Source organism: Platalea leucorodia, assembly GCF_965183815.1.
Source record: "Platalea leucorodia genome assembly, chromosome: 1".
Classification (NCBI taxonomy): domain Eukaryota; kingdom Metazoa; phylum Chordata; class Aves; order Pelecaniformes; family Threskiornithidae; genus Platalea; species Platalea leucorodia.
The window spans coordinates 141170628-141197913 of NC_138823.1; the positions used below are offsets into that span (position 1 = coordinate 141170628).

The following is a 27286-nucleotide window of genomic DNA, read 5'->3' on the forward strand; positions in this document are numbered from 1 at the left end:
CCTACCTTTCTGAGAAGGTGGGATGAGTCTTCTGTATCTATTTGCAGTATGCTTAAACCATTTCGTTTCTAAACTAAGGAGGAGGTGCGCATAGGGAGCTCCAGAAGACTGACATCATCCTATTCAGAGTTTTGTCTTGCTGCCTGTCTGCAGCTAAGCAGCTCTTTTCTAGCTGACGAGAGTACGGGCAAATGACAGCGTGGTCCTTGACCATGTGTTTAACCAAGTGGGATAATTTTTTCTCTAGTGGATTCCACATGTACCAAGAAGATTGAAAGGAATCATGTTAGCAAGGAGAAGATGGGGTGTTTTGGCTTGTACTCAGCTGTACAGCCTTTTTGCAATTAGCTGGGTGATGACAAGAAACATGCACTTAACGTATCTCTCTGGAACGTGAGCCCCGCTTTGCTTCTGTGGCTGAGACATCGCTGTCAGCCAAGGTCCCACCAATGGTATGCATACCTCCAAACTCACTGACGGGTGTACGCAGATGGTAACAGACTGGACTTCTGCAAGTGGTGTCCAGGTTTTTTACTGCATTTTAGTGCTGGATTCTGCCAGCACAACACTGCCAGCAGTTTCAGTGGTTAGAACAAACTGAGTGAGAGAAGAGAAGAAAGCAACATTCACAGTTGCCCATGTAATCCTTCTGCTAAATTCAATTTATTTTTTCTTTGGTGATGCTGCCACTTAATGAAAAACAATTTTGCTTATTTGTTCATACGTTTCCACCTGCCAGGTGGTGAGTATTTAGGGATACAAGAGTTATTATACCTAATTCCTCTTCAGAGCGCTCTGCCTCCCGAGTAGCTGCCTGCCTCAAGCTGACGAAGGTTTTTTGTGTTCTTGTGCTCCTCCCACCGTAAACCTCCCAAAATTGCTTGCTTCCAAATTTCTGTTGAAATTACAGTCACAATTGGAGTGAAGCAAGAGCTTACATGGCTGCATCCAGCCAGAGTGAATGTTATTGCTGAATTGTAACACCTCCACATAGGGGGCTGTAATGTAAAGGAAACGTGACAGAACTGAAATTGTAACACTGCAAATTATAACCCCCACAAGCGTTTCTCATGAAAAGAAGAAATTTCTGAATAATTCCATGAGTGAAATGCAATGTTGAAACACTGATCTGTCCTTCCCCCCGCCCCCCTTTCCTCTTCCTGCCTAATATACTAGGAGGTTTTCATCATACCTTTCAGGTCAGGGTACAGTGTCCTAATTAGAAATTAGGACTAAAATTGGAGAGGTCAGGAGGCTGAGATGAAAAGACAAGCATGGTTTGAGTGGCAGTGTGCGTTGGCGGCCGTGGCATGAGCAGAAGGAGGGATGGCGGCTGCAGGCCTCTGGCAGGTCTGATCCTATGCCAGCTGAACTTGCCTTTTGCCCTTCACTCTCTATTCCCTTGAATGCTGATGTGAGATAAATATCAACTTACAGGAGACCATGTTCATCGTGCTGGTGATTCTTGACTAGCCTGAGTCTTGTCTTAATATGACTTTTAAGGCATATATTTGCAAATATAATGGAAATCATAGAATAGTCATGGTTCACTGCAAGACTACTTGCTTAGTATTGCTGACATACTTTTGCTCTGATTCCATTTTCTGAATAACTGATTATGAATATGTATTCAGACTAAGCGCTGTATTTCCAGTGAAGAAGTTTTTCTAAGCTTTGAAATTTAAAGGGAGGACATGGCAATGATTTGTTTTCCTCCATTCAGCAAAGAAGTATAGATTGGGAAGTCTGTCTACATCACCAAAATCAAACCTATTTCTGGTTTTGACAAACCTGTACAACTGAACAAAAAGTTCATATGTATTATCAAGTTACTATCTGTGCAGGATTGTTCCTTTTAAATGGAAAATAAAAAAATAAGGAAGTAGTCTAACTAATTTATGAAGAAAGGGTGAAGGTCACAGTAGGAAAAGATATGATTTTGAGAGATTGAATGCCTTTTTTTCTCCCCTCTTCTCTCAGGGGTACATTTGAATCACAAAATGAGGTTATCAGGTGGTTGCATCAGATAATGCTTGTGATTGATCTGTGCCTGTTACTACTGCTGAAATATTGAGAACTGATTTTTAGTCAGTCACGATACAAAGAGTTCTAAATTAAACTGCTGGTGTCTTTTGTAGACAAATAACTTTATGTTTTAAATGAGGATGCTTTTTGAGGGAATACTTTCAAGATTAGTGGGTGTCTATGTGGAAATCTGATGATTGCATTGTCCCATTCAAGGAGTAGCAAATGCTTCTACAGAAAGTATTTTGACCTGCTGTGACACATGCAATAAAGTGGACAATACACATCATGGAACACTTTAAGGTTCATGAGTGGGAGATTACCTGCACTGGTATGTTGATACGTGCTCTCTGTTTCTCAGTTAAATGAATTGCATGACCTAATGTCCAGGCAGCAGAGAAATCATGATGATTGTCCTAGGTATTGAGCTCAATGATGAGAGACCATATATGCCACCGATAGAAAAGGCTGACAGTTATACATACAATATCCAATTAAATTTGATTACATGTAATCGTGTTTTGTTAAGTATGAGATATCCTGTAGGACTGCATTATATAAAATCTAACTATTAAGGTGATGATTTTGAACCTAACTTTTTTTTTTTTCCGTATGTTTTCAGGAGATACAGTTAGAACATGCAAAACAAGCTTTTGTGCAGAGAGACAATGCTCAGGCTGGAAGAGTCACAGCTATGGACTTCAGGGACATTATGGTCACTATCCGGCCACACATGCTGACACCATTTGTAGAAGAATGTCTAGTAGCTGTGAGTAGTTCTTGTATCCCAACTGGGAAAGACGTGGAACATAGGTGTGGGATTCCTTTTTTATGTATCTTGCCACTATAAGTGGCATGTAGTTCAGCTTATGGATGCGTGTTTTTAAGTTCAGCAGTTATTATGTACACATATGGAAGTCAACCCTTGTTGAATATGTATCCATATGTATCCTCAATGTTCCTGGTCTCCTGAGACAAAAGACAAAGCCCGTAGATGGACCTTAGTAATGGCCTACAAATGTAGAGTTTGCCTGACTATTTCAGTCATTCCATCTTAGTAGCCTGTGTCAAATATGTCAAAATGCCATTGCATCCCACTTAGGAAGTCATCTTCAAAGGACTTGCTTTGTAATGTCAATTCTAAGCTCCTGAGTGTAATTTCCCAGCACCTGGGACAGTGTATGAACTGGAACATCACCCAAGAACATTCACTATATATTAACTGATAATCGTTACACTTGAGTGTACACTTTTTTCAGCTTGACGTGCATAAACCAAATTAAATACTACAATTCTGCAATTTCACTGAAGAAAAAAAAAGGTACGTTTGGTTTTGACCACAGTTTCTAATCTTGGGAATTTGCAGTAGCACTTTCCAAGTAATCCAAAGTCTGGCCATATCAAGGTTTAAAGAAATCTGTTCTGCTTTGACTTGCAAGGGAGAATTCCAGGGAGAAGTGTGAAGTGATGAGAACTGCAAACTCTGGACAGAATATTGGAAGAAGCATACAGCAAAAAGCATAGCCAGAAGACTTAGGGTCTGACAATGAGATCTGATACTTTCTTCCTCAGTTCTCTCCCCAGCCTTGTTATCAACTTTCCTGGGTCATATATTCTCTCATAAAACATAAGATTTTTGATTCTCCTTCAAGGTCAGTTAAATTTTGGCAAGCTTATGCATTGTTTTCAGAAATTTACTTGATCACCAATCTTATACTTTAAATAGGGAATTGATCCAATAATTTTTCTGTGTGCAGACCCAACACCACTTTGAAATAAAGATTTAGGCTCAGTTCTCATTTGAGAATGAATAACTGTTTGAACCTTACTGTTCCCATTTTGTTTGACTGCCTGATGTAAGCCTGAGAGCTTACTGCTGGTTTTCCATGACTTGAAATGCCTGTGAATTTAAATGTTTCAGTTGACCTTTTTCAGAATATGTTTTGATTTTCTTGAAATTTTCTGTATAGTAATATACTTTACATGTAGAAGTAGATTTCCTCGTTACTAGAAATAAGCCAACTTATGAAACATTTCCAACTGAAGCAGTACTGAAACTTGAACTTTGTAAATTACTACTGGTTATGTTGTTATAATCCTGCATATGTATTTGTTTAGGTTTGTAGGGTGGGGAGAGTTTTACATTCTGGTCATGATTAGTTTCAGTAACATAAGAATCTTTCATAGTTTTCTTTATTTTGCAGTTTTTTTAGAAAAGCAACCCTGTGCTACTGTTTCTTTTGTAAAATAACATTGTTTGAAAACCTTTATTTCAAGATTTTTCTTAGCCTTGTAACAGTCTCCTTTCTCTTTTCTTCTTTTACTGTCTCTACTCTAGGCTGCTGGAGGTACCACTTCCCATCAGGTCAGCTTTTCCTATTTTAATGGATTTAATTCTCTCCTTAACAACATGGAGCTCATTAGAAAGATCTACAGTACTCTGGCTGGAAATAGAAAAGATGTGGAAGTCACTAAGGGTTGGTAGAAATGTTTGCAGTCTGGAAGTTTCCTTGGGCATTTGGTTGGGATGGGTGGAGGGAAAGACCTCATCTGTATGCTTTTAAATCAATGGGAGGGGGAAAAAGCCTGCCTCATTAGCGTTCCTTGGTACGCCACTCAGTTTTGTACACTCCTGTTGGAGTCCACCCTCCAGGTTTTTCATTTTGTTTCAATCAGAAAAAGGTCCTAGTAAACCGGCAGTGGGGGCAGGGTGAGGAAAGTATGTAAAGATATTTAAAAGTTTAAAAAACTTCCTAGGACTCCTGCCAAATTGGCAGCCTATTAAAGTGACCTTCAAGGGTAGTTGAAGAATTCCATAAACTTGTATTGGCGGCACAGTAAGCTGATCTACAAGCTTGGAACAAGATGTTATCTGCTGTATCTAACCACTTTTATAGAGAATTCCCTGTGCAACGCCAAAGTTTCATTAATGTGGCCTACTGGGACTATGCATGAAAAGTTCCACATCTTTTGACTCCTGGGTTTTTTTTCTGTTTGCTTTTTATTTTACTTTTTTTCCCTCTGACCCGCAACTGATTGATACCGTATGTCAAATATCCTAAATCCTGCTGATAGTGCTAAGCTTTAAAACCCAAGAGTTGTACTTATGTGCATGAACGATAGACCATTTAAAACATACATTTATATAGTGGCAGGAACACTTTTGTGGTGGGTCACTTTTATTCCCCTTCTCCCTCCCCCACCAGAGTCTTCTACTTAATACTAAAATATAAAGCAACTCTGGGGTGCTCTGGAGTATTTGTTCTGGTTTGATCAGTTCTTCTTTTCTGTACTTTTGTTCTGTTGCAGAGGAGTTTGTTCTGGCAGCTCAGAAATTTGGTCAGGTTACACCCATGGAAGTTGACATCTTGTTTCAGTTAGCAGATCTATATGAACCACGGGGGTAAGTGGAGAATTGCCTGTCCTCCTCTCTTTCCTTTTCTCCATCTCCTTCTTGGAAGGAGTGGGAGGTGGTGTTGGGGAACAGGTGAGTGTAGTGTAGTGGTCACGTGCAGGTAACTTCTTGTGGTCTGAAAACCCATCTCTAAGCAAATGCTAAGCTGAATTAATTTCCTCAGGCGCATGACGTTAGCTGATATTGAAAGAATTGCTCCTCTGGAGGAAGGGACATTGCCCTACAACCTGGCTGAGGCTCAGAGGCAGGTAAGAACAGAAGCCAGCGTGATACTATTATCTGTTTCCAGTGCCAGGTAAATAGATAGCCAACCTCCTTCTGTGTTGCTAGCTAAGTTGCTTTTCTCTTATGTTCTGTCATATCTGTGAGGAATACCTTCTTGTTAGAATTTTTAACCTGTGTCACGTCCTCTCCATCTCTTCTCTGTGCCCCTTTCTCTTGGGCTGCATTTTGACAGGTTAAATGTAATTTACTTTGGAAAGATAAAACGTATATGTGTGTCATCCAACCATGCAGTAAATATTAGGCGTATACCTAATTAAGGTGTTTATGTTTTGTGATTCTGTTGCGCTCTGTTCTTTTTAATGAGGAAAGAAGACTTCCTGCTTCGAATATGGATGGTAAATTCATATTTAGCCTATTAAATGGCAGCCCTTGTTCTGAACACACATGCATGTTTCCAGCTTCAGAGTATTCTCTGCTTTGCCTTATGCTCTGCTGAATATCAAAATAGGAGAGATTACATTTAGTCTACCATCACAGTTTCAGTAAAAGCATTAATTTTCTCTGCATTTCCAAAAACTAAAGGATATTGACTTTCAGTGGTATAACAGAAAATGAACTTTTGTTGTGTTTGAGGCAAAAAGAAATAGGAGTGTTCTTTAAATGTCAAACCTGTTGATTTTTTAGCTTTATTTTAGCATATCTTATATTTTTATTGACACAAGTTTCTATACAGATAGATTAAAAACTAACCCTCTGTTTCTGTTACTCTCTTTCTCTGTCTCTATTTTAAGGCAGTCTTAACTTTGTGTCTTGTGAGACTACGGGGTTTTTTGTTGGTTTTTTTTTTTCCTGCTCTGGGTCTGTGCGGAGACGCCAGTTTGACCACAATGAGTTGATGCAGGCTACATTTTTAGGACTACCAGGCCATAAGCCAGGCCTGTGTGTGTGTGTACACATGCGTCTCCTTTGCTTCTCTTTCTTCTTCTTCTCCTTCCCCTACATGTGGACACCCCCACCACTGGGGGGTACAGACAGTACCTAGGATACAGACAGTATCTAGGGTGGCGGTTTTCTGTTTGTTTGAGCAGTGACTAAATGTTGACTATGCTGGGATGAGTTCAAATGAGTTGGCTCCCAAAAGCTCACCATCTATTCCTAGAAGACTCCTAAAGGAGTTAAAAGCATTTGCATTGGACTGAATATCAAGTAACATAAGTTACAATAGGTGGCAGTAAAATGTAGCCAAAAATGCGATGGTGAGAGTAGCAGCTTCTTCAGTTTTTGCTTTGGGGCCACTATCTTTGCTTGTATGATTTATGCCATTTTAAGAGGCTAGGACATATGAACCTACTTAAATCTTACCATTTCTTCTGCATACGTGTTCTACCTTTTCATTTTTCCATCCAATTCGTTTTTAATGTCAGCTGCTTGATGCTGAGACTGAAAAGATTTTTCAGCTGCATTGATACCTTCAATTTATTTTCTGTCCAACTCCAGCTACATTGGAATATCAGCTAAAACATAAACACATTTTCAGGAAAAAAATATGTCCATATTTTTATTTTGTCCTTTTACCTGTAGTATCCTAAAAAAAAGTATTACAAAAAGTGTTAGTAACTATGTAAGACTTAACGCCCTTGCAGAACTTCTGTTTTCCTAATTCTTTTCTTTCATTAGATAGCAATTTTATACCTGGAGCACTTCTGAAATTTATTTTTCATTGGGTGGAATCTAGCACTCATAGACTGTGAGCAAAATGAAATTGTGGGGGTGCTTTATGAAACCTTCTTTTCCTTTAGCTAATATGTATGAACAGTGCTTGCATACTTGTTTTGATAGCCTGAGAAGTAATAGGTATACCTGGTTTTGGCGACAGTAGAAAGAAATTCCAAACTGGAGTTGCTTTTAGCTGTAGAAAATTAATTACTTAAGGTGCAATATGTGTGCCCACATATGCACATTTGGATCATTGATTTTGGAGTTGTCTAATTTTGTTGTAGTATCAGTCTTTCTTTTCTTTGCTGTTCCAATCTGAAGAGGCTACATTATATGGCACTTAGAAAATCCTCAGTGTATTGTGGGATTTTCTCCAGGTGTCTTTATACTTATATCTGTCTGATCATGAGATGTTCTCTCATGAACTACAGTGTTCTGATTATTTTTCTTGTCTTTTCTTTTGTTTTAAATCCTGCCTGGACAGAAAGCTCCAGGCGATGTGTCTCGACCTGTTCTCATCCAGATTGCAGAATCAGCGTACAGGTTTGCCCTTGGTTCAGTTGCTGGAGGTTAGTCATGGCTGAGCAAAAGAATATTCATCTTCACTGTTTGGGTTTTTTCTTCTTTTCTTCTGCCCTTCTTCCCCTTCTGCCGTTCATTTAAGTGTGGAAGGCTTCTCAGTCTTTCCCTTGAAGCCGTGTCTAAGGGATGGGATGACTGTAAGATGGAAGGGGAAGAGGTCATCTGGTCTACGAGAGGTTTGGAATTTACGAGCCATTGGAGTTTGCAGGTGGTGCTGCTATCTGATTTGTAATCAAACCAGTTTCAGAAGAATCAGATTAATAATGAGGTAGGGCCAGGAAGTTTTGGTTAAAACTGTGGGAGGTAGTTTAATGTATCCAGAATATATTGTGGAGAAAAAAGATAGAACTGATATTTGAGATATAAATGTGGAAGATGACAGTTGCAGTCAAACACTGCAAATGCAAAATCATGTTTTCTTATAGCTTGATTTTTATTTGCAGCTGTTGGAGCCACTGCAGTCTACCCAATTGATTTGGTAAAAACTCGAATGCAAAACCAGCGCTCTACAGGCTCTTTTGTAGGAGAACTTATGTATAAAAATAGCTTTGATTGCTTCAAGAAAGTGCTGCGTTATGAAGGTTTCTTTGGGCTTTATAGAGGTAAGTTTAAAAGGTGGTATGTACTAATGATAGGATACTGATAAGAGTTCAGTGAACTCTGGATTTTTAAGCCTGTTTTGTTAAGACTTCAGTTTTGCCTCATTTGTGCTTTTGCTTCTATTCTGCATAGGTGAAGAGTTTACAAACTTCTTGATAATTAAAACCTCATTGTAATGCAAGCATTTTTGTAGGACTTTTCTGTCCTTTCCTTCCTCATCTGCAGTAGGGCAACAATAGCAATTTCCTACAGCAAAAGTATACTGTTAGTCAAGTTTTAATTTCCTTAGCAGTCCTTAGTACCAAGAATATTTTGTCCTGTTTGGTAGAAGTTAGATCATCTGTTTTTGGGGTTTTGTTTCAGTGTTCTTTCTTATCTGTTTTCTTTCTATTTAAAAACATAAAAACATAGAGAAAATATGGTACCTTGTTATTAACCAGATCTCCTTTTGTGATATCTTTTGTGACAAAAAGGTTTCTCTGAACCAGTTGCATGTGCTTCACTAATCATTGGGAATAGTCATCTTTACCAAGTTTTATGTATACCTCTTCTTAGCTTGTCACTGTTGAGTCAGCCAGAGAGATTAGCTGGGTTTCAACCCACTTAGCTTTATATACATAACCAATACACCCGCGTTATCAAGTTAGCTGTTCCAAGCTCCCTTTATAGTCAATGGAGAAAGCTCCAAAAGCTCATTTACTCTGTTCAGGATGTAAATCGTCATCACTTTGGGTATCTTAGGTAAGTGCCTGCCGTTAGATGGTGGCTTTTTTTTTTTTATTTTATCCTTGTCCCAGTTATGGCATCAATGGTATAAATTCAGGTAATGCAGAAGTAGTCATAAGTTCAGGTAATGCAGAAGTAGTCATAAAGAATCATGAACTGCATGAGACTGCGGTTCTCCTCTGTCACAGAGATAAAGCAAATTATATTTCTGGTACCCCAATTATTGACATCTCTTATCCCCCCACTGCCATTTTCATTGGGAAGGATTTGAAACTTGTGTTACTTACTTCCTTTTTAGCCAGCTTGCTGGGAAACATTTTTTAACTTTTGAAAATAAGAATGTTGTAATGACAGAAATCAATTGCTCGAAGCAGTTGAGTCAGGAATGAAGAATGGAGGATTTCAGTAAAATATTGTTATGATCTGGCAAAGCTATATGCACCTGAAAAAAACTTAACAGTTTATAAGACAACATGTGAGACAACATTAAAAGTAAGTGGTGTGATACATGTGCACTCTTTAACATATGACCTGAGTTACCGGAGGTTGGCTAAGTAGCTCCTCCACAAAATACAGACTTCGTAATTATTTCAGCACAATTGGAGATGGGAAGGTTCTGTTATTATTGACTGAGTTTGAGGCAATTTTTTGAGTAAGCCTAGTAATTTAATAAAGAGTATTGACATGGCTTCTATTTTGTAAGGATTTATAGCAATCAGAATCATAAAAAGTCCCAGTTATTGGCTAAAGAACAAAATGTATTGCCTGCAAATGTATGTCTGCTTCTTCCAGGATCCTGAAAGAATAAATGTGCAGAATTCCACTATTATCTGCTTCTGTCTCATTGAAACTCTGAAGCACAGTGATTTTTTCATCTGGAAAAACAAACCTCAGAAATGTCATAAATGTGTATTCTTAATGTGTATTCTCCATTTGAGTGTTGTGTTTTTGGAGTGATTTTTTCATTGCCAAATTTGGGGAACTTTAGGAACATTCATCAGTATAGCTTGTCTTTCCGTTCCCCATCCCCTTTACTACTCTTCAGTCTTCCAAGGAGTACTGAATAGTGAAATCTCACACAGTTTGGTGGAGCTGGACTTTCTAAACCCAGGGCAATAATCTCATTTCTGGATTATATAGTAGACATTGTATGATGGCAAAGAACACCATCATTTCAGAGGCAAATTGAGACCTGTGTTTCTACAGATTCTCTACTTAAAGGGCACCCTGATTTAACTTATCTTTTTAAAGAGTCAACTAGAGAAAACTCCTTAAAAATGTGGAGCTTCGTCTGTGCAGTTCTGTAAATTTGGACTGTTGCTTGATTTCTAAGGAGATCATGTTGGAGAACGTTGAGCAACTGAGTGTAGAATGAAGCTTTCTGGTTAAGCTTGAGAGGACAAGAAAATTTGAAAGGAACACTTTACAGATTAGTATATTCACCCAATTTAATGCAGTAAAGTTATAGCAAGAATCATCTCGTTCTAGTCTTAAATACTACACTAGGTAAGACAGACTACAGAGTACATTACTTTTTGCTGCTCATTGTTAACCAGTATTCTTTCTTACACTGAGGTGGGTTCAGAGTTGAGTAAACGTGGGGTTTTTTCCCCACTGGAGGAGGGAGTAGTCATTGGTAGAGTTCTGCTTAGCTGAATAGTGATGCAAAACCTTTTAAAAAAATTGTAGTAGAAACATTTGGAGCAGTGGTCTCTTCGTCATGCCGCACTGCAAGAAAGCAAGCAGGAATTATAAACCCTACTCTGAACTCAGCCATTTCAGATGATATTTTTAATGCAAGGCACATATTTCCATCCAGTGAAGTGAACTGATTTTTCTTTTTTGTATCATTATTTTATTCCAAACTTGAAAAGGGCAAAACCACCATGTTCTAAACCACCACCTCATATAAGGATAAATTACACCATCTTGTGGATATAAAGAGAGCACTGAATTTTGTTTAATGTGAATTTGGTTCTAAGGATAATCAGTGTTTCCACTGAGAAGATACTTTGATTTAAAAAACAACCCAAACATGATATAAACCGCTGTAGAGTCTTTATAATGTCCATTATTTGAATGCCATATTGTTAGATTAATTCTTTTAAGACTGTACATCTGAGATAAATTTTTCATCTGTCTCTTTCTCAGCATAGCTGAAAAGAATACTCGTCTCGTATACCTATAATTTACTGTTGTGTCTACATTTATACCTGAAATACATATTTAGAAACTCACAGGTATTTATATGCATATATATATGCAAATACAAGAACATTTTGGAAGCTGTGATTTGTCAACATCTCTTCCAGCTGATGAGGTCACCTCCATTTCTTAATATCATTTTAATCAGAAGTCCACCATTTAATGAGTCACAGAATGCTTCACAGTCTTAAGCAGTACATGTAATAGAGATTATTTCACCTACACTTGATAGAAATTCTATGGGAAATTTAAGTACCAGAGATAAAATGTAGCTCATGAAAACATTCAGTAGCCATGCTGTTAATGCCACTTCTCTTAGATGATAAAAAGACAGGAAGTGCTGTGGAAGACTCTGTTATCTGTGATCATTAACTGTTAAGGAACTTGTTAGTTTTATTTCTTCCGATGGTGCTTCTAGCACTGCAGTGACTCCAGGTGCCTTCTAATCTTAGATTTTAATCATCCAAATTCATTATTACTGGTGGACTCCCATGCTAATGATACAACAAGACCATGACAGAAGCTTTCCTCCAGAAGTATGCAATAATGTACCATTTTTGTAGAGTGGAAGTACAAGCCTATTCCTACCCCAGAGTTCTATCAGAGCACAAAATCTTCAGAAATACCCCATTTACAGTCTGAGGGAGCTGTGCTTGAATGGCAACTGGTGGTTAATTGTCCAATTTATTGTGTGAATCGAGTAATAGAAAAATTTGGCAGCATTCTGTTACCGCCTTTCTATCAGATGTCCAAATGGTTTCAAATATTTTACCTAGACTGAACAACAACTCAGTGAGCTTTTCTAAAATGAAGGGAAAAGCACGTCTGTTACACAGTATGAAACTGAAGTTTCACTGTTAGAGGTCTGAAAAAATACTTTGGCCAAATAAGATTTTTTTACTCAATGCCATCACCACAGCTGGGCTGGACGAGCCATTGCATGTATATTCACAATGTATTTAGACTGCTTTCAGAAAGTAACTTGTATGATGTTGCAGACTCTGAATGCAGCTCTCAGTGCTCTCTCTCTCACATATACCTTCACCTTCCCATACAGTCCTACAAGGATAGTGTGTGAAATATGAAGTGGTATGTGGTAATTGCTACTAAAGAGCCTTGGATATATAAAAATGGATTGAATAGCATTTGCTGTATACTATACTAGCAGGCTGCCTATCTGTAAAATGTTATTCTCTGATGTTATAAGAGGCATACATTTTTAAGACAGTCAGACATTTCTAAGCCTGTCCTACATCTGTGCATGTGTCATATTGCTGATCTGCTGATGCATAGTAAAACTGAAAAATTCCCAGCATGTCAGGGTAACCCCAACAGAAAAATGACATTTTCATATGTGTCCCTTGATGTGCTTTCTTCCTTCCAAAACTTACCATATTTGTCATGTTCAGAAATCTTTCAACAATGTTTCAGGGCTCCCATCAAAACGATAAAGAAAAGATAATTTAGTTTTGATAGTCATAATGTATAGAATGCACAGGTACCACTTACAGATAGCTTTATTACATAGGTATGAGAGCAAATGAAGAGTCCCCCTACCTTCCTAAGCTCCTGGAGACAGTAGGCCTAGGTGGTATCTGGCAAGGCTATAAAATGTAGTATTAAAATTAATGCTACCTTTTTTAGAATACTGTATGCTATCTTGCAGTAGACATGCACAGCATTATCTGTAATTAAACTTACAAAACACTTTTATACTATCAAATCGTGTGTGAAGTAGAGAAAAAGAGAAGAATACTCTGGGGGTTTGGTTGTTCAGTTGGGTTTTTTGGTTTTGGGTTTTTTGGTTTTTGGGGTTTTTTTTTTGTAACTTCTACCTGATCTTTCTCTTCTACATTGACGTTTTATGGAAAGTTTTGAGTTGTAACGGTCCCATTCAAATTTGAGTGCAAAAGGAATGGACTAGATGGGAAAAAAATAACTTGTGCCAAGATAAACGTGTTTTTGCTGCGATTTTACAAGTGCCTTTACAAATGCAAAGTCTTAGGAGCTGAAAAATGAAAAATGTTTAAAAGGCCATCTTCAGATCAGTTTAGTGAAAATGAATTTGATTTGTCCTGCTTATGTTGCTTCCAACACTGGAGGTTCATACAGATCTCCAACTGGACTATTTTTATAATTTTATATCTTGATATTTTAGAATGACTTTTCCTGTATTTTATTTGATACGATATAACTTCAAAGTCATGTTATATATAGCTTAGGTGTAGTAATACATGTATATGGGATTTTAAAATTAATGATCTCCGGGTTCTTTTGGAATTGCATATCTACTTACAGACCTGCTCTAATTCTACTGGATTAGGCTTAGGATCAGATAGTGTGCTTCTAAAGTAAATGGAATGTTTTTTTAATCTTTGAAGATACAAATTCATTAGCCATAACGTCTATACAAAGCCACACATGTCCTATAGCAAATTGTAAATATCATGGCAGTTACAAAGACAATTTTGTCTGTATAAGGCTAAAACTGAAAAAATCCTATTCATTGTATAGCCTTGTGTTTTCTTCATAGTGCTGCAGAAAATGTAATATTTAATTACACAATTCTGACTGTCTTAGTGTTTTTTCATTGAATTCTGGATTCAAGTCACCTGTGCAACTAAAAATGTTTAAGAAATTCAAATTTTGAAATTTAACTTACTCTGCAGAATGTCTTTTTTTTGAGCAACTGTATATGAACTTAGTGCTACTGTATTCTTTTGTTTGCATATTCAGCCATATGATCATAATTCAACATAGTTGTCTTGGGTAAATGTGAGGTGTATATGTACATCAGCTGTATACACAATTAATTACTCTTTTTGACACTTGAAAAACAAAAATGCTAATATAAGTGCAAAATTTTAAAGGCATTAGTATATAAATATGGCTGGCCCTCCTGCTAGCACAAGCCAAATGGTGCTGTTCTCCAACATCATTTGTTTATTAAGAGCATCAGTAGTAACCAGTAGAGCTGATGGATGGTAGCAGGACGGAAGAATACATTACGAACATTTTTCACTTTGTTATTCTGACGTTCAGTTCTTTGGGAAAATGCTTTTCGGCAAGTTAGCTCTTAGAGGTGGAACCTTAATTGTTATCTTCTTCCCCAAAAATAAAACCATGGAGAGGTGAAAACGTCACGCTTTGTAGAAAGTACCCAAAGGTGCTTCCTGAGCTACTAAAACAAAGGGGGTCTGCACCAGGAACTCTAGCTGGGGTGATTTTCTTACATTTCTGAATAGTGTCCTAATTTTGTTATGCTGATGAATGCTTGCAGCACCACTCTAGCCCCAGGCTTAGTTGGTAAGCTTTGCGTATTTTTAGGTTGTGTCGTCCAAAAGTTTACAAAATATCAACGATTCACTTCAAGAAAGTGAAGCCAGCAGTCAGAGATTCCCACTTCCAGTTCTGTAGTGCATCACTTCTAACAAAATAAAATAGGAAATTCCATACCTGGGAAAAAAGCAGCATAACTTCCTTTGTTTTAAGAACTGGAGAGTTAGCTGGGCAAAGAGCTCAAGAATGCAGTCATACATGTTTGAATGTTTTGCATTATTTTGATTCCTATCCCCTTGGGTCCTGCCATCTAATGCCATTGTTTTTGCCAGAAAAAGGTACTGCGCTCGCGATTTTTGAAGTGGATGCAACGTGTATCTCACAAAATTAATTAGAAAGTCTTAATTTTTGTGTGAAAATGCAGAAAATAAATGTTAGTTTAGGACAGAGTACTGAAACATAGTTGGCAATTCTGTATTAGTGTTTAAGTGTAAAGTGAGGTAATATGGATTTAAAAAAGCTGAAGAAACAAATACGTATAGGCAATGGTAGCACTTGAAGTGGTAGCACAAAGTTTGTTCTCAAAATGGAATGTTTAAGTACTCTCATTAAGTATAATAACATAAAATTGCTGTAAAAATTGCCCGTTTCTAGGTGGTGATCTCTACATATATTTGTTGATTTGTTTAGTTAATACGAAGTTACTCGATGCACTGAATTCTCTATTTCCATGTTACAGGTCTGTTACCACAGCTATTAGGAGTAGCACCAGAGAAGGCCATAAAACTTACTGTAAGTTTGCAAATGGATTGTTTTCACATTTCTCCACATTGTAAAGTCCATCTAATTACAATTAGCGCGTTAAGGATTTTTATCCTTAATGTGTGAGCAACATGGTAGCATGTATTCCATCATCTTTGCTTGATACAAACTTAATTACAAAAAGCACAAAGCAACTATTTCTTTCTGACCTGTGAACATTACAAGTGGTGTACAAGTGACATGTGGATATACATTTTAAGAATCTTACTGAAAACTTATTTTTGGACTCACTCCAAAATATAACAAGTTTGTGCAACTTGTTCAGCTCATCTGCTTGTTTGTAAGTAGTGCAGGCCTTTGGTTTCACTTCTTAGCAAAAACGAAGAATTATTTATTGGACTTGGAGGGCTTTTGTTTTTGTATCTCCACATGGTTCCTGTATGTTTAACTCTAGTGCAACAGGAGATAATATGAGCACGTAGTGAAGTGTTGGTAAGAAAAGAACTTGTTTACATGCATTTTTTTTTCATAAATATTTTACTTCTGTAATTTTGTTATTTCTTGAATGAGTTTAAAGCACTGAAGAATATCTTATTATAACCCCATCTTAATGTATTGGTTATTCACCAATAAGCTAGTATTTGCCAAAGCTAGTAATACGCATTTTAAAAAAAGAAAGGTACTTAATCCTGTAATTGAATTGCTATTGTGTTTAAAACTTACTATTGAACATTCTGATATTAATTTGAAATTATATTTAAATTTGTAAACATAGCGAGCATTTCTAAAATCTTAAATGATTTTATCATTAATTTTCAGATAATGATTTTATTTAATTAGTGATTGTTATCTTTTTAAATAATAAATAATTGAATTATGCTGTAAATCTTTGTTAGAAAAACAGTCAGCTTTACAATATTTCATATAAAATCTAAGATTTGTTTGATATCTGTTAGCTCGGTAGCTGCATGGATGTATTTGCATTTTCAGTTGCACAGAATTTACAGCTGATGAGTGTTTTCTCCAACCTTTTAATTTATCAGCTTTCATAACTGTTTGTTTTTTAAGGTTAATGATTTTGTGAGAGATAAGTTTATGACTAAAGATGGCTCTGTCCCACTGGCTGCAGAAATTCTTGCTGGTGGCTGTGTAAGTATCTTTAATTTCCTTCATATGAGATTTATGAAAGTGCAGTGTGTAAGAGTAACTATGTGGACTAAGGCTTCTGTTTAACCACAGATCCAGCTCAAGAGCAGACTCTACTAGAGCATCTCAATTCTTTCCTAGATAGGCCAGCCGTTCTTGATGAAAGGGTAAATGTTTCTGTGCATCGTGCCTTTTAACTGTGCTGTATAATTCTCACGGCTTAGAGTTTGTTTCCTTAATAAAGAATGTGTCTTTATTCATGTTGGCTGTAGCTTATGGCCTAAAGAGGATTCATGCTAACCTTTCCAGAAGTTAATAATTAGTTACTACTTTGTGGCACCCACTCTGCCACGTCACTTCTTTCCTGATGTGTTATTGCGCCCACTAATTTTCACTTTTTGCAGTGATACTGGCTTTTTGAAATGGCAAAAACTACTCATGCTTCTTTGAGTTCATAGCAGACGTAGGCTGTGTAATGTTAACTCAGTACATAATGCATTCCTGAATGTAGGCTGTATTTAAAACCCACTAAGTTTTTTAAGAGTGTTTTGCTTGCACAAAGTAGTATCTTAATGAACAACTGGCATATTACCGGGTAAATGATAATACTTCACAGTTTGGTCTAGTTCTGTCTGTTCGTATTACAGCTTGCTTTATCTGGTGTATTGATTTTGTTCAAGCAAATGTAAATACTTTAGGTAAAATGAATAGTTGTTCAAAGACCAGTGCACTTTACAGATAAAGAACACTCTTTATTTAAACTGGCTTTGATCACTGGGGCAAAGCAATGTTGGTATATTTTCAATCTATCTTTGTTTCTGCTGTCATAAGACAGATGAGGTCACATTTTCAAGCAGCTTCTACCTGTCTCGAAAACTACATTGAGCAGCAACTTAAAACCAAATGCTTGTGACTTAACCTCAGTAGGTGCGGAGATTAGTGCCGTATGTGCTTGCAGAGAGCGTACTACGATTATCGGAGCGTCAGGGTGCAGTGGCTCGGTTGCGTTGCAGGCTGAGAAGCCCTGGCTTTCTGTAATTCTCAGGAGATGGGGCAGGATTTGGCTGCTGTCTCACTGCTCCTTATGTTTGATCACTGACCTGTTGTAGACTGCCAGGTAGGATCCCCTTGTTCTGTAACTTTAGGAGCATTCAGGGGAGAAAAAAAGAAGGGGGGGAGAGAAGAATGTGGGTCTCTAAAGCCCTAAATAAAAAGCATGCTGTAAATGAAGGAAAAATGCAATAAAGTGCTTACAGAGTAAAAAGTATTTGCCCCTTACACTAATAAAACGTCTTATGAACATAGCAGCCATAGAGAATTCAGCAAAATTTTCATTTAAAATGTCATTTGATCTAGAGTTTTTATTTTTACAGACTGCTGTGAATTTTTTAATGCAGTGCAAAAAGCACTCTTTACAGAGACCTGTCATTCATGAGAACGCTGCAGCAAGCTTTTTGCCAGTAGTTCATTGTAAACTAAGGATCTGCTTTAACAGATAGGTGGCTTGAGACGTATTTTAAATGCGCTTTAGATGTTGGCTTGTCCTATTTGCTATTTGAAATATATATTAACAATGAGATGCTGCATAAAGTTGTAGCAGTAGACGTGCAGTGGCAGAATGCCCTGAGTTTTCTTTTAACTGGAGTGCTCACTTAAGGGCATAGTCTAGTGCCAGGTAGATAGGTTAGAACTTGTCTTTTCTGCAGGTGGTCTTTGGGGTTTTTTTTTGTAATTTTAAACCCAATTCAGACTAGCAACAGAGACTCTCATTACAAGTGGTGCCTAGTTTTTCAGGGTGAATTTTTCTCATGCAAATATACGCATAAAATATGAGATGCCAAAGACAGGCTTTTTCCTATAGCTTTCAGCATTGTATTGGGCTAACTTTTTGTCCCTGTTTAAGCCAACGTGAAACCTGCAATTTCACTGCGGAAACAGTAAGGACACTGTTGAATGCTTTTGAAAATTTTCAGTCTTGGATTTTTACCTCATTTCACAACGTAGTAATCACTTATGTGGGAGGCAAGAAGACAAGAGTGCATGATGTGTTAGAGTCTAAAAAGAGGCAGCCAACTAAGATGAATTTTATAAAAGACACCTGCCCTATCACCTTTCCACTCTCCACATCTAATTCTCAGCTGTGATTGTGTTACAAACACAGATGTTAAATTTTCCTTCTTCTGTGCTTCTGTTTCCTTGGAGTATATTCATTGCTTATGCAAGGGCTTTGTGCTGGGATGCATGCTAGATTTTAATGTTTTAAATACCAGCCTGATGAGTACAATATAGCATTAATACCTAAGAAAGGGAGGACCGAGCAGATACTTGGATGGTTTGGGTTGGTCAGTAACACAAAGGGCTTTGAAGGGGTCAGTATCACCTGAGTAGCTCCACTCCGCTGTTTGCCCAACCATTGCCAGGCGTTGACTTTTAAGTCCCCAAGGAGTTTGCTTTGCATCATAATTACTGAGAATTAGTACACATGGCTGACTTTTGCACTTGTAACTAAAGCTGATTGTTTCATTGAACAAGTCTTTTTCTGTTTTGTAAACTGTTTTCCCTCCTGGAAAAAAAAAAAAAAAAAAAAAAAAGAAGAAAAGAAGAAAATAGAAAGATCTTTTACTTCATGACCTCGTGGGCACTTAGTTCAGTTAACAGCCTGTTTCATAGCTTTTTATTCTGTGAAGATGAAAGTGATAGGTTGGTTGAGATTTATTTTTTTTCAGACCCCCAAGAATATAATTAAAAGTATAACCTTTATATTTTTATACATAATCTTGAAGAGGGTTGTTATGTAAATTACTAACTCAAAATTTCCGTCTCCTTTGTTTGTAAGAAATTTTCCTAGTGACTACGGTATTTGTTACCCATAAAAATATATGTAACTTCCAGATTTGCACAATGCCTGACACCCCCCATGAACTCTGGTCTCTGCTATGCATTTAGCACTCTCATCACTCATGCGAATCCTATATAGCCCTTATCATTATTACACTAGTAAAAAGCTTCAGTTCCAAGACATAGTGTAATGATACAGTAGAGCTAGGATCTGCTGAGCATCTAAACCACGAATCTGACTTAACCTCCTTGAATGAAAAAGTGGACAAATATGCTAGGTTTGATTTCTTCTAATGCTGTAAGTTACCTTCAGGGATTCTTTCAAAAAAGAATAGTCTTGGGTAAGCTGTAAGTACAACCTGAAATCTTTTTTTTTTTTATACTGGCAATAGTCTTGACACTTCTGTAAGCTTTTTTTCATGGTCTTTCAGTTTATTTTGTATTTTAAATAAAAAATAATCACTAGTCATACCGAGTTTAGTTGCTTACTTCTTTTAAATAATTCACTTAAAAGCTTCTGTTAAAAGTAACCTGATTTTTTTGATACAGCACTAGTCATTATTCTTATTTTTGAGTTATATTAACCAATTGAAAACTCTATTCGTAAAAGTGGCATAAATATTATTTTTGGGGTTTTGAGGTGTTGCCTTTAACACTGAGCTTGTAGGTGAGACGGTCGTTTTGCTTAGTTCCTTAAATAAAGCAGTTCCACGTTTAATTGAAAAATTTACATTGTGTGTCTGGAAGTAACGAGGAAAGAGATGCAAAGATGCAAAATAAAGACTGATCATAAAATACACACAAAATATTGAGAAAAACAGAAGTAGTATTGTAGCATGACTAAAAAGAAATAGCTATATAATGTATGTTGCTTTTTCTGCATATAGTAATACAATTATATAGGTAAATCGGAGGCTTAACGTTCAGCAAGAAAAGGGAAAAACATTTTGCTTTATTAACCTTTCCTTCTGCTCTCCCTCCTCTTTCCGAGCACACACAGTCTTTTCCTTCCCAGCTGCTCAGTGTGTGCTCACTATTAGCCAGTTTAAATCATGTAGCACAGTACAATTACAGACCCCGTACAGATCTGCTTTTATTTAAGTTGTCAAGACAATTTTAGGCATATTTCTAGAGACTTTATAGTAATCATAATAAAGTTAAAACATATTGGACCTGCTTGGACAACCTCAACTCTGCTTGGAACATACAAATTAGGTACGGTTAAGATGGAGTTCATCTAGAAAGTCCAAAATCCTGTCCAGAATTAATTTTTATAAAGGAATCTGATGTGAAATTCCAGATTAATTGTGCCAAATAACCGATCCAATGAAAATAGTTTTATTAAGCTACTTACAACATGTATTTTATGTTTCAGAGAGTAATAAAGATAAGTCCACATCTGAGCTGCGTTTTCTCTGTTGCATTGCAGTAGGGGTAGAGGGTGGATGGACTGCAATTCGCACACTTCTTAGACATCTTGCTTGCAAAAATTCAGACATTTCTAAGTTATAGGCTAAAGGAGACTGAAGGTGTCATTCTTACTTTCATTATTCGGAAACCTAAATCTGATAAAATTCTGTCCTGTTTGGCAAGGAAGGCTGAGCTATGAGTAAGGGTAAAATGAAACTGAGCATTTTGTGTGCCGGGGGAAAAAAATCTCTGCATGTGTATCTGAAAAAAATGAACAACTGCTATCACACAGAAAAGTTTTTTGGTATAGTTTATTGAGATAGTTAAGTAATGATGATCATCTTGATGATTGCTCATATTAGCTTTGAAAGCAAATGGCATAGATCTCTTGAACTCTTAACAGATTTATTCTCAGAGGTACATTCTCCATGTAGTCAGGGCATGTAACTTCCATTACTTTCAAGGGGAGTTCTACCTGCATGTGTAAAAGCCCAACATTCACATTTCTTGTTTAAGGAAAGGTTCAGAAGCTCCTAATAATTTTTTTTTCTTGGTTAAATTTAAAGTTATTTTCTTTTTACATAAAATTTATGTTGTTAAATAAATTAATTAGATTTAAAGTCTATTTAATGCAAGTAATATAATGTAACGGAATATACTATAATTAATTAGGTATTTTTAAAGTATAGTTTTCTCCTCTGAACCACTGTAATTGTAGTTATTTTCAGCATACAGAAAATAATTTAATCTAATTGTAAACTTTTGATACAAAAAACCCCGGCTAGATCTGGACTTAAATTTAACTTCACATTTGCAAACCCATTGTGTTTCAACACTGCTCTGTTTTAATTGTCTCTGATTAATTTTCAGCTCATCTTAGATTTAAGCCTTATCATGTAGTTTGGGAAGGCAACATCCAGTAACACGATAGCCCTTCCAAGAGGTTGTACCAAAGGGTGGGGAAGTTCCTGGTATAGAGTTCCTGCTTTTCTTTGACCTCACCCCACATTTCCTTGCAGGTTTTGATGTTTTAAAAAATAGTTTGCAGTTATACCTGTTTAAACTGGCCTTTCCTGAAAGCAGTGAGGAGTTATGCAGAACATGATTTCACTATTTTGAATTTTCCTTTTGGATTATTTAATTTAATTTTTATATTTTTCCAAATATATTTCCTATAACAAATTAGAAGTGCTTTCACCTTTTGCTTCCCCTCTCCTTTTCCTTTTCATCCCTTCTCCCCCCACCCAAAAAAAAAAGGGGGGGGGGAATTTTTTTCAAACTGTAAAACAAAGAGGGATGGATAGGTTTAGGTTGATATGTTTCTGATTGCAGAATAGAACAATTCTAATAGAACAAAACTAATAATAACTAAATAAACTAAACAAAACTAATAATAACTAAAATAGAACAATTCTAATAGAACAAAACTATTAAAAAGCCCGTTTTTTCCCCACAAACATACTTAATATTCTTCCCATTTTAAATGTATTAATTTTTTACTATTTTATTAGAAATAATGACTGCAGAATTTTATATGACCATACACTACAGCTTAAAACATGTAATTTTTTTGACAATTATATTTTATTACACATCCCTTTCTCCTATTACTACTTCTTTTACAGGCAGTAAAATATTTTAGTGTTTACCAGTGCAGGTTAAAAAAAAAAAAAAAAAAAAATCAAGCAACCCAAACCCAAAGCCTCAAAATCAAATCAGGAATTAAAATCTAGCTTTCTGTGAGAAAAAGGAAGATATTTATGATGTCACAGTAATTTATGATGTGACCAAGAAATAATGGGTCACAGTTTTAATACAGCTACCATGCCTTAAGACTTGAAAGGTCTGTAAATCATTAAATGATTCTACAAGTAGTCAAAATAGACAAGTAGAGCAGACCGAGCCAAATGTTAACATCTTTGACAGGTCTCTAACTTAATTGCTTTTATAATGCCAATCAAGTAGGCTCCACTTTGATTTTTTGGCTACGCTTCTGAGAACTGAATTACCTATAACGTGGAAAATATCAAATCCACAATTTTTTTTTTTTCCTACTGCGGACTTGGTCAGTGCTTATAAACAAACCATACCTCTGTTTGTTTCTGTTTAGCCAGGTCATTAATAAGCTATTGTAGGGAAATCGTCACAACCTGTATCCGACTCTTGGAAATCTGTCTGAAGCAGTAGTAGGAATGTACTTCTGTTCAGATTAATTGCAATTCTATTTATGAGCACTTTTACATGAGCGTTTGAAGGAGCTTGCTTTACATTTTACGCACATTTGGACATTAACAAGACTCTGCGATTCTAGCAGTGTTTGCTGTTTGAGCTGCCCAAAGCAAAACCTTAGCCAGACCAAGAGAAGTCTGTCCTCGTAAGACAAGAAAGATTAGCTGGAGAAAAACACAGCTCTGCCTGAGCAGCGTGAAAGCTGTTTCTGTGCCAGCCTGGTCGGGGTAGTGGAAAGCAGATGATTGAGGGCTCAGGAAATCTCCTTGTGATCTGAAGAAAAGGTATTTACTATATGAACTCCTGTTGCTAAAGAGCATTATCAGGATCCTGTATAGATAGGACCACAGACGAGAAGACACAAAATAGCATGAGATGGCTTGTCTGGATTTTTGAAGCATGGCTTTATCGGGAAAAAAGGTAACACAGAACCAAGCTTTTGAGAACCCAGTATGCTTTGCCCTTGACATGCAGCGCCACGTAATTAAGGTTGTTACCTTTGAAATCTATAAGAAAAACAGTCAATTTGGACAGAAGTCTGTTGCTTGGTAGCTCTTCTGGTAACAGGCAAGTCCATAGTGAAATCACCTCTGCAGCAACTCAATTCATCTGATGCTCTTGGGATCTTTTGCCATACAAACACCAAGACTTTTAGAGGCAGTTTGAAGCACTGCAGTGGCACTCCGTAAATCTGGCTTCTAAGCCTTGTTCTGTTGTAGAGTTAGTATGTGATTTTGTGGTAAATCATGTAATAGTTCTATGCCTTAGTTGCCTTTTATTATACAATGAGGATGGTAATTCTTCCATTCTTGCATCCCTTGAGTGCATTTTTAATTTAGATTTTTTTTTTTATGATGGGGCACAATCTTTATTTTGTGTCTCTACAATGCTCAGCACTTTAGGAACCTTGACTTTAATTAGGATTAATGGATGCTAGCAAATGCACAGGAAAACAAGCTGCATCTGAAACTGGCAAGGAGTAAGGGCCTGGGACAGTGTACAATATTCAGCATGACTGAATGTGATAAACAGTTGACTAAAAATTTTGGAACTTGCACCTGCTTGTCTTTTTGTAAATTGAATGAGTAACCAAGACATTGTAGATTATTTCTTTTGCAGAGGTTGATTTTGGATAATTATATAATATGCTGCTTATGTATTTTAATGGTTGCCATTCCATTAATTGCCATAATTGCTATCCCTTGGTGATGTTGTTGGGAAATATTAACACTCTAATAGCAGTAGTAATCCCTTCTTCATCCATGAAACCTTAAAAGGTGATATGTGACCAGTTGTATGCGATGCAAAAGAACGATCTATGCTGACCCTAAATGCTCATAGCTGAGAACAGGGAAAAGGCTATGATTTGAAGTAGGTAATAAGGTTAATTAGAGGCAGAAGAACAGCTAATGGTCAGTAGCCATGAAAGGAAAAGAATCTCATACTTTCTTCTGGGATGGAAAACACAGGATTTTCTTCCTGAATTGCAAGCTGTATTCTCTTCAGAACCTACACCAAAGCTTTCAAATGGAGATGTGAATGCTCTAGGAGAGTTGAGTCTGGTATGCTTACTTCTTATCTAATCTCATAAGGGCACAAAATGCAGTTACATTAAAAAGAACAGGAAGTTCTTGTCTTAGTGTAATGACGGGAGTGAAAATCTGTTTATTTTCCAGTAAAGTTTATTGCAAGCTAATCTGAACACGTGAAGAAGTAGAAAACGTCCTGACTTCTTAAACTAGAGTGTTGTTAAGCGGTTGTTATTAAACTAATTTTTTTTCGCTACAGAGTGGGTTTTATTTCCCTATGGATAAAAAAAAAATACCTCAACTATTTCTACTTCTCCCTTCCATTCAGTAAAGTAGGAAAGTAGAAGGAGGCATGTGATAGACAGTACTATATTACTGTACAAGACTGTACTGCCATCGAGCGGTGTTTGTTGGGTGATATCATACCAAGTGCAGAGTTGAAGTACTACAAAAATAAAAAAAAACCAGCTTGTTTTTAAAAATTCACATGCGTGTGGATGCATAGCTAGCTGTTTGTGTGTTAAAGCACACTGAACATTTTATAGGCATGCAGATTTCTAGCTATGTGTATATGAGGAGTTCTTAGATGATGGAGCTATTTCCCTTTTATTTTCTTGCTTTGCATCAAACAAGACCGTAAGTGCTTGTGATTAGGTCAAATGTTAAATTCTTTCAGAATAATATGGGCCCTTTGTGGGCCCTTACAGATAATTATCTAAGCAGTACCTCTAGGTATCTACTCCTATAAATAACTCAAAATTGCACATTTTATTTTAATCGCATAATAATAACTGAAAAGTAATAGATTTGCTTTTACAGTCAGACTATTTTTTTTCTTTAAAAATGATTGGAAGAGGTGATAAGGAATTCAGAGTTGAGTGTGTTCAAGTTTGTAACTTCAATATAGAAAAACTGGTGTTACTGGGAACTATCTATATTAAACAGTTGATAAAGGTGATTTTTGTGACATTTACTGGAGAAATCATTAAGCTTGAGCAACCTGAGCTTAAACTGTGTTTATTCTGGCCGAAAAATAGTTTTCAAATTCTGACCTTTGGAAGCATATTTTAAAATGAGATACACTGCAAAAGTTAGCAAACAAGAAGGCAATGTTCATCAATTTTTGGCCAAACAGAATGAATGAGCAGGGTGATATGATGTGCTGATGATGGTTTGTCTGTTTTTTCCATAACAGTTTATACCAGCATCTTGAAGAGACTGAAAAAAAATAGATTAATGAGATTTCTTTAATTGCATTCACTATGCAAAAACTTAGGAAGAAGACAGAAGCCATGCTATTCATAGAATCATAGAATACCAGGTTGGAAGGGACCTTGAGGATCATCTGGTCCAACCTTTCTAGCACAATCTAGACGAGCGGCCCAGCACCATGTCCAGCTCAGTCTTAAAACGTGTTCAGTGTAGTGGAGTCAACCACTTCCCTGGGGAGATTATTCCAATGATCAACTGTTCTCATTGTGAAAAATTTACCTCCCGTGTCCAATCGGAATCTCCCTGGGAGTAACTTGTACCCGTTACCCCTTGTCCTCGCCATGTGAATCCTTGTAAAAAGGGAGTCTCCATCTTCTTTGTAGCTCCCCTTTAAGTACTGGTACATACTGTGATTCTAAGTACTGTTTTGGAGATCAGGATATCTGGAGACTCTTAGAAGTTGTATGTGTTTGAGCTCAGGGGACGCACACACGGGGCGTGCAATTAACCTCTTTACCTCAAATCCCTGTCTTGTAAAACTGGAGTCATTGCACTTTCCTCACAGGAGCACTGGGAGGAAATACCATTAATATTTATGAGACACTTGCATACTATGATGATGAATAACACAATAGAAGTTACCAGTACTAGACAAGCAAGAAATCATTTCATTAGAGAGTATAGTAGCCTTTGTTTCCCCCTCATTTTGAGAGTAAGGAGCTGCAGTTACCAGTGTAGATGGTTAAATAACAGGGTGATAAAAGCTCCCTGCCAGGCAACCGTACTTGTTACTGCTAGAACTGACTCTGCACTGGTTGATAAACCAGCCTTCCTCTGCATCGCAAAGCAGGCAGGTGGTAGAAACCCTCCTACCGAGACCCTCTGGCTGGTATTGTCTGGCTCATCGCTTTCAGTTATTCACCATTTGATTTTTGGAGGATATATTTGATCAAATTTAGAGGATGACGAAGGTTGTTCAGGGAATTCTGGGCCAGTACCTAGACAGTTTTGTGGAAAGACTTCACTGGAAATTTCCAATGTCTTTCTTCAGACCTCCTTTGTGGGCAGCAAAACTGATAGTCTTTTTAGTAATGCCTGATGCATGCAGGTCTCAGTGTTTTAAAAATTTGAATGCAGTGAGCTTGATTGTATGAGGCGGGTAAATATAGCATCCCCATTTTTCAAATAGCAAGCTGAAGCAGAGGAAGTCTTGTGTGATTTACCCAGAGCCACAAACATCTAACGCTGCAAGTGTCGATGCAGCCAGGCTGAACATGCAAACATAAACATTTATATGTGCTAGCACCTGAAGTACTTCCCATTCATTTGAATTCAGAAATTATTTGCCTTTATTCTCCTTTAAAATCAGATGTATGTTTCTGTTTCC

At 36.9% G+C, this 27286-nt stretch overlaps 1 protein-coding gene across 4 annotated transcripts in view; it reads left to right on the plus strand.

Annotated features, from left to right (window-relative positions):
- The window catches only part of SLC25A13 (solute carrier family 25 member 13), a 102390-nt gene that overhangs the window by 54776 nt on the left and 20328 nt on the right, over positions 1 to 27286 (plus strand). For all 4 annotated transcript variants that reach the window (XM_082335954.1, XM_082335956.1, XM_082335955.1 and 1 more), the window contains 8 exons: positions 2648 to 2794; positions 4364 to 4502; positions 5335 to 5428; positions 5604 to 5688; positions 7866 to 7950; positions 8407 to 8565; positions 15513 to 15565; positions 16604 to 16684. In XM_082335954.1, coding sequence (XP_082192080.1) covers positions 2648 to 2794; positions 4364 to 4502; positions 5335 to 5428; positions 5604 to 5688; positions 7866 to 7950; positions 8407 to 8565; positions 15513 to 15565; positions 16604 to 16684 — 843 coding nt within the window. The remainder of the gene's footprint in view (positions 1 to 2647; positions 2795 to 4363; positions 4503 to 5334; positions 5429 to 5603; positions 5689 to 7865; positions 7951 to 8406; positions 8566 to 15512; positions 15566 to 16603; positions 16685 to 27286) is intronic.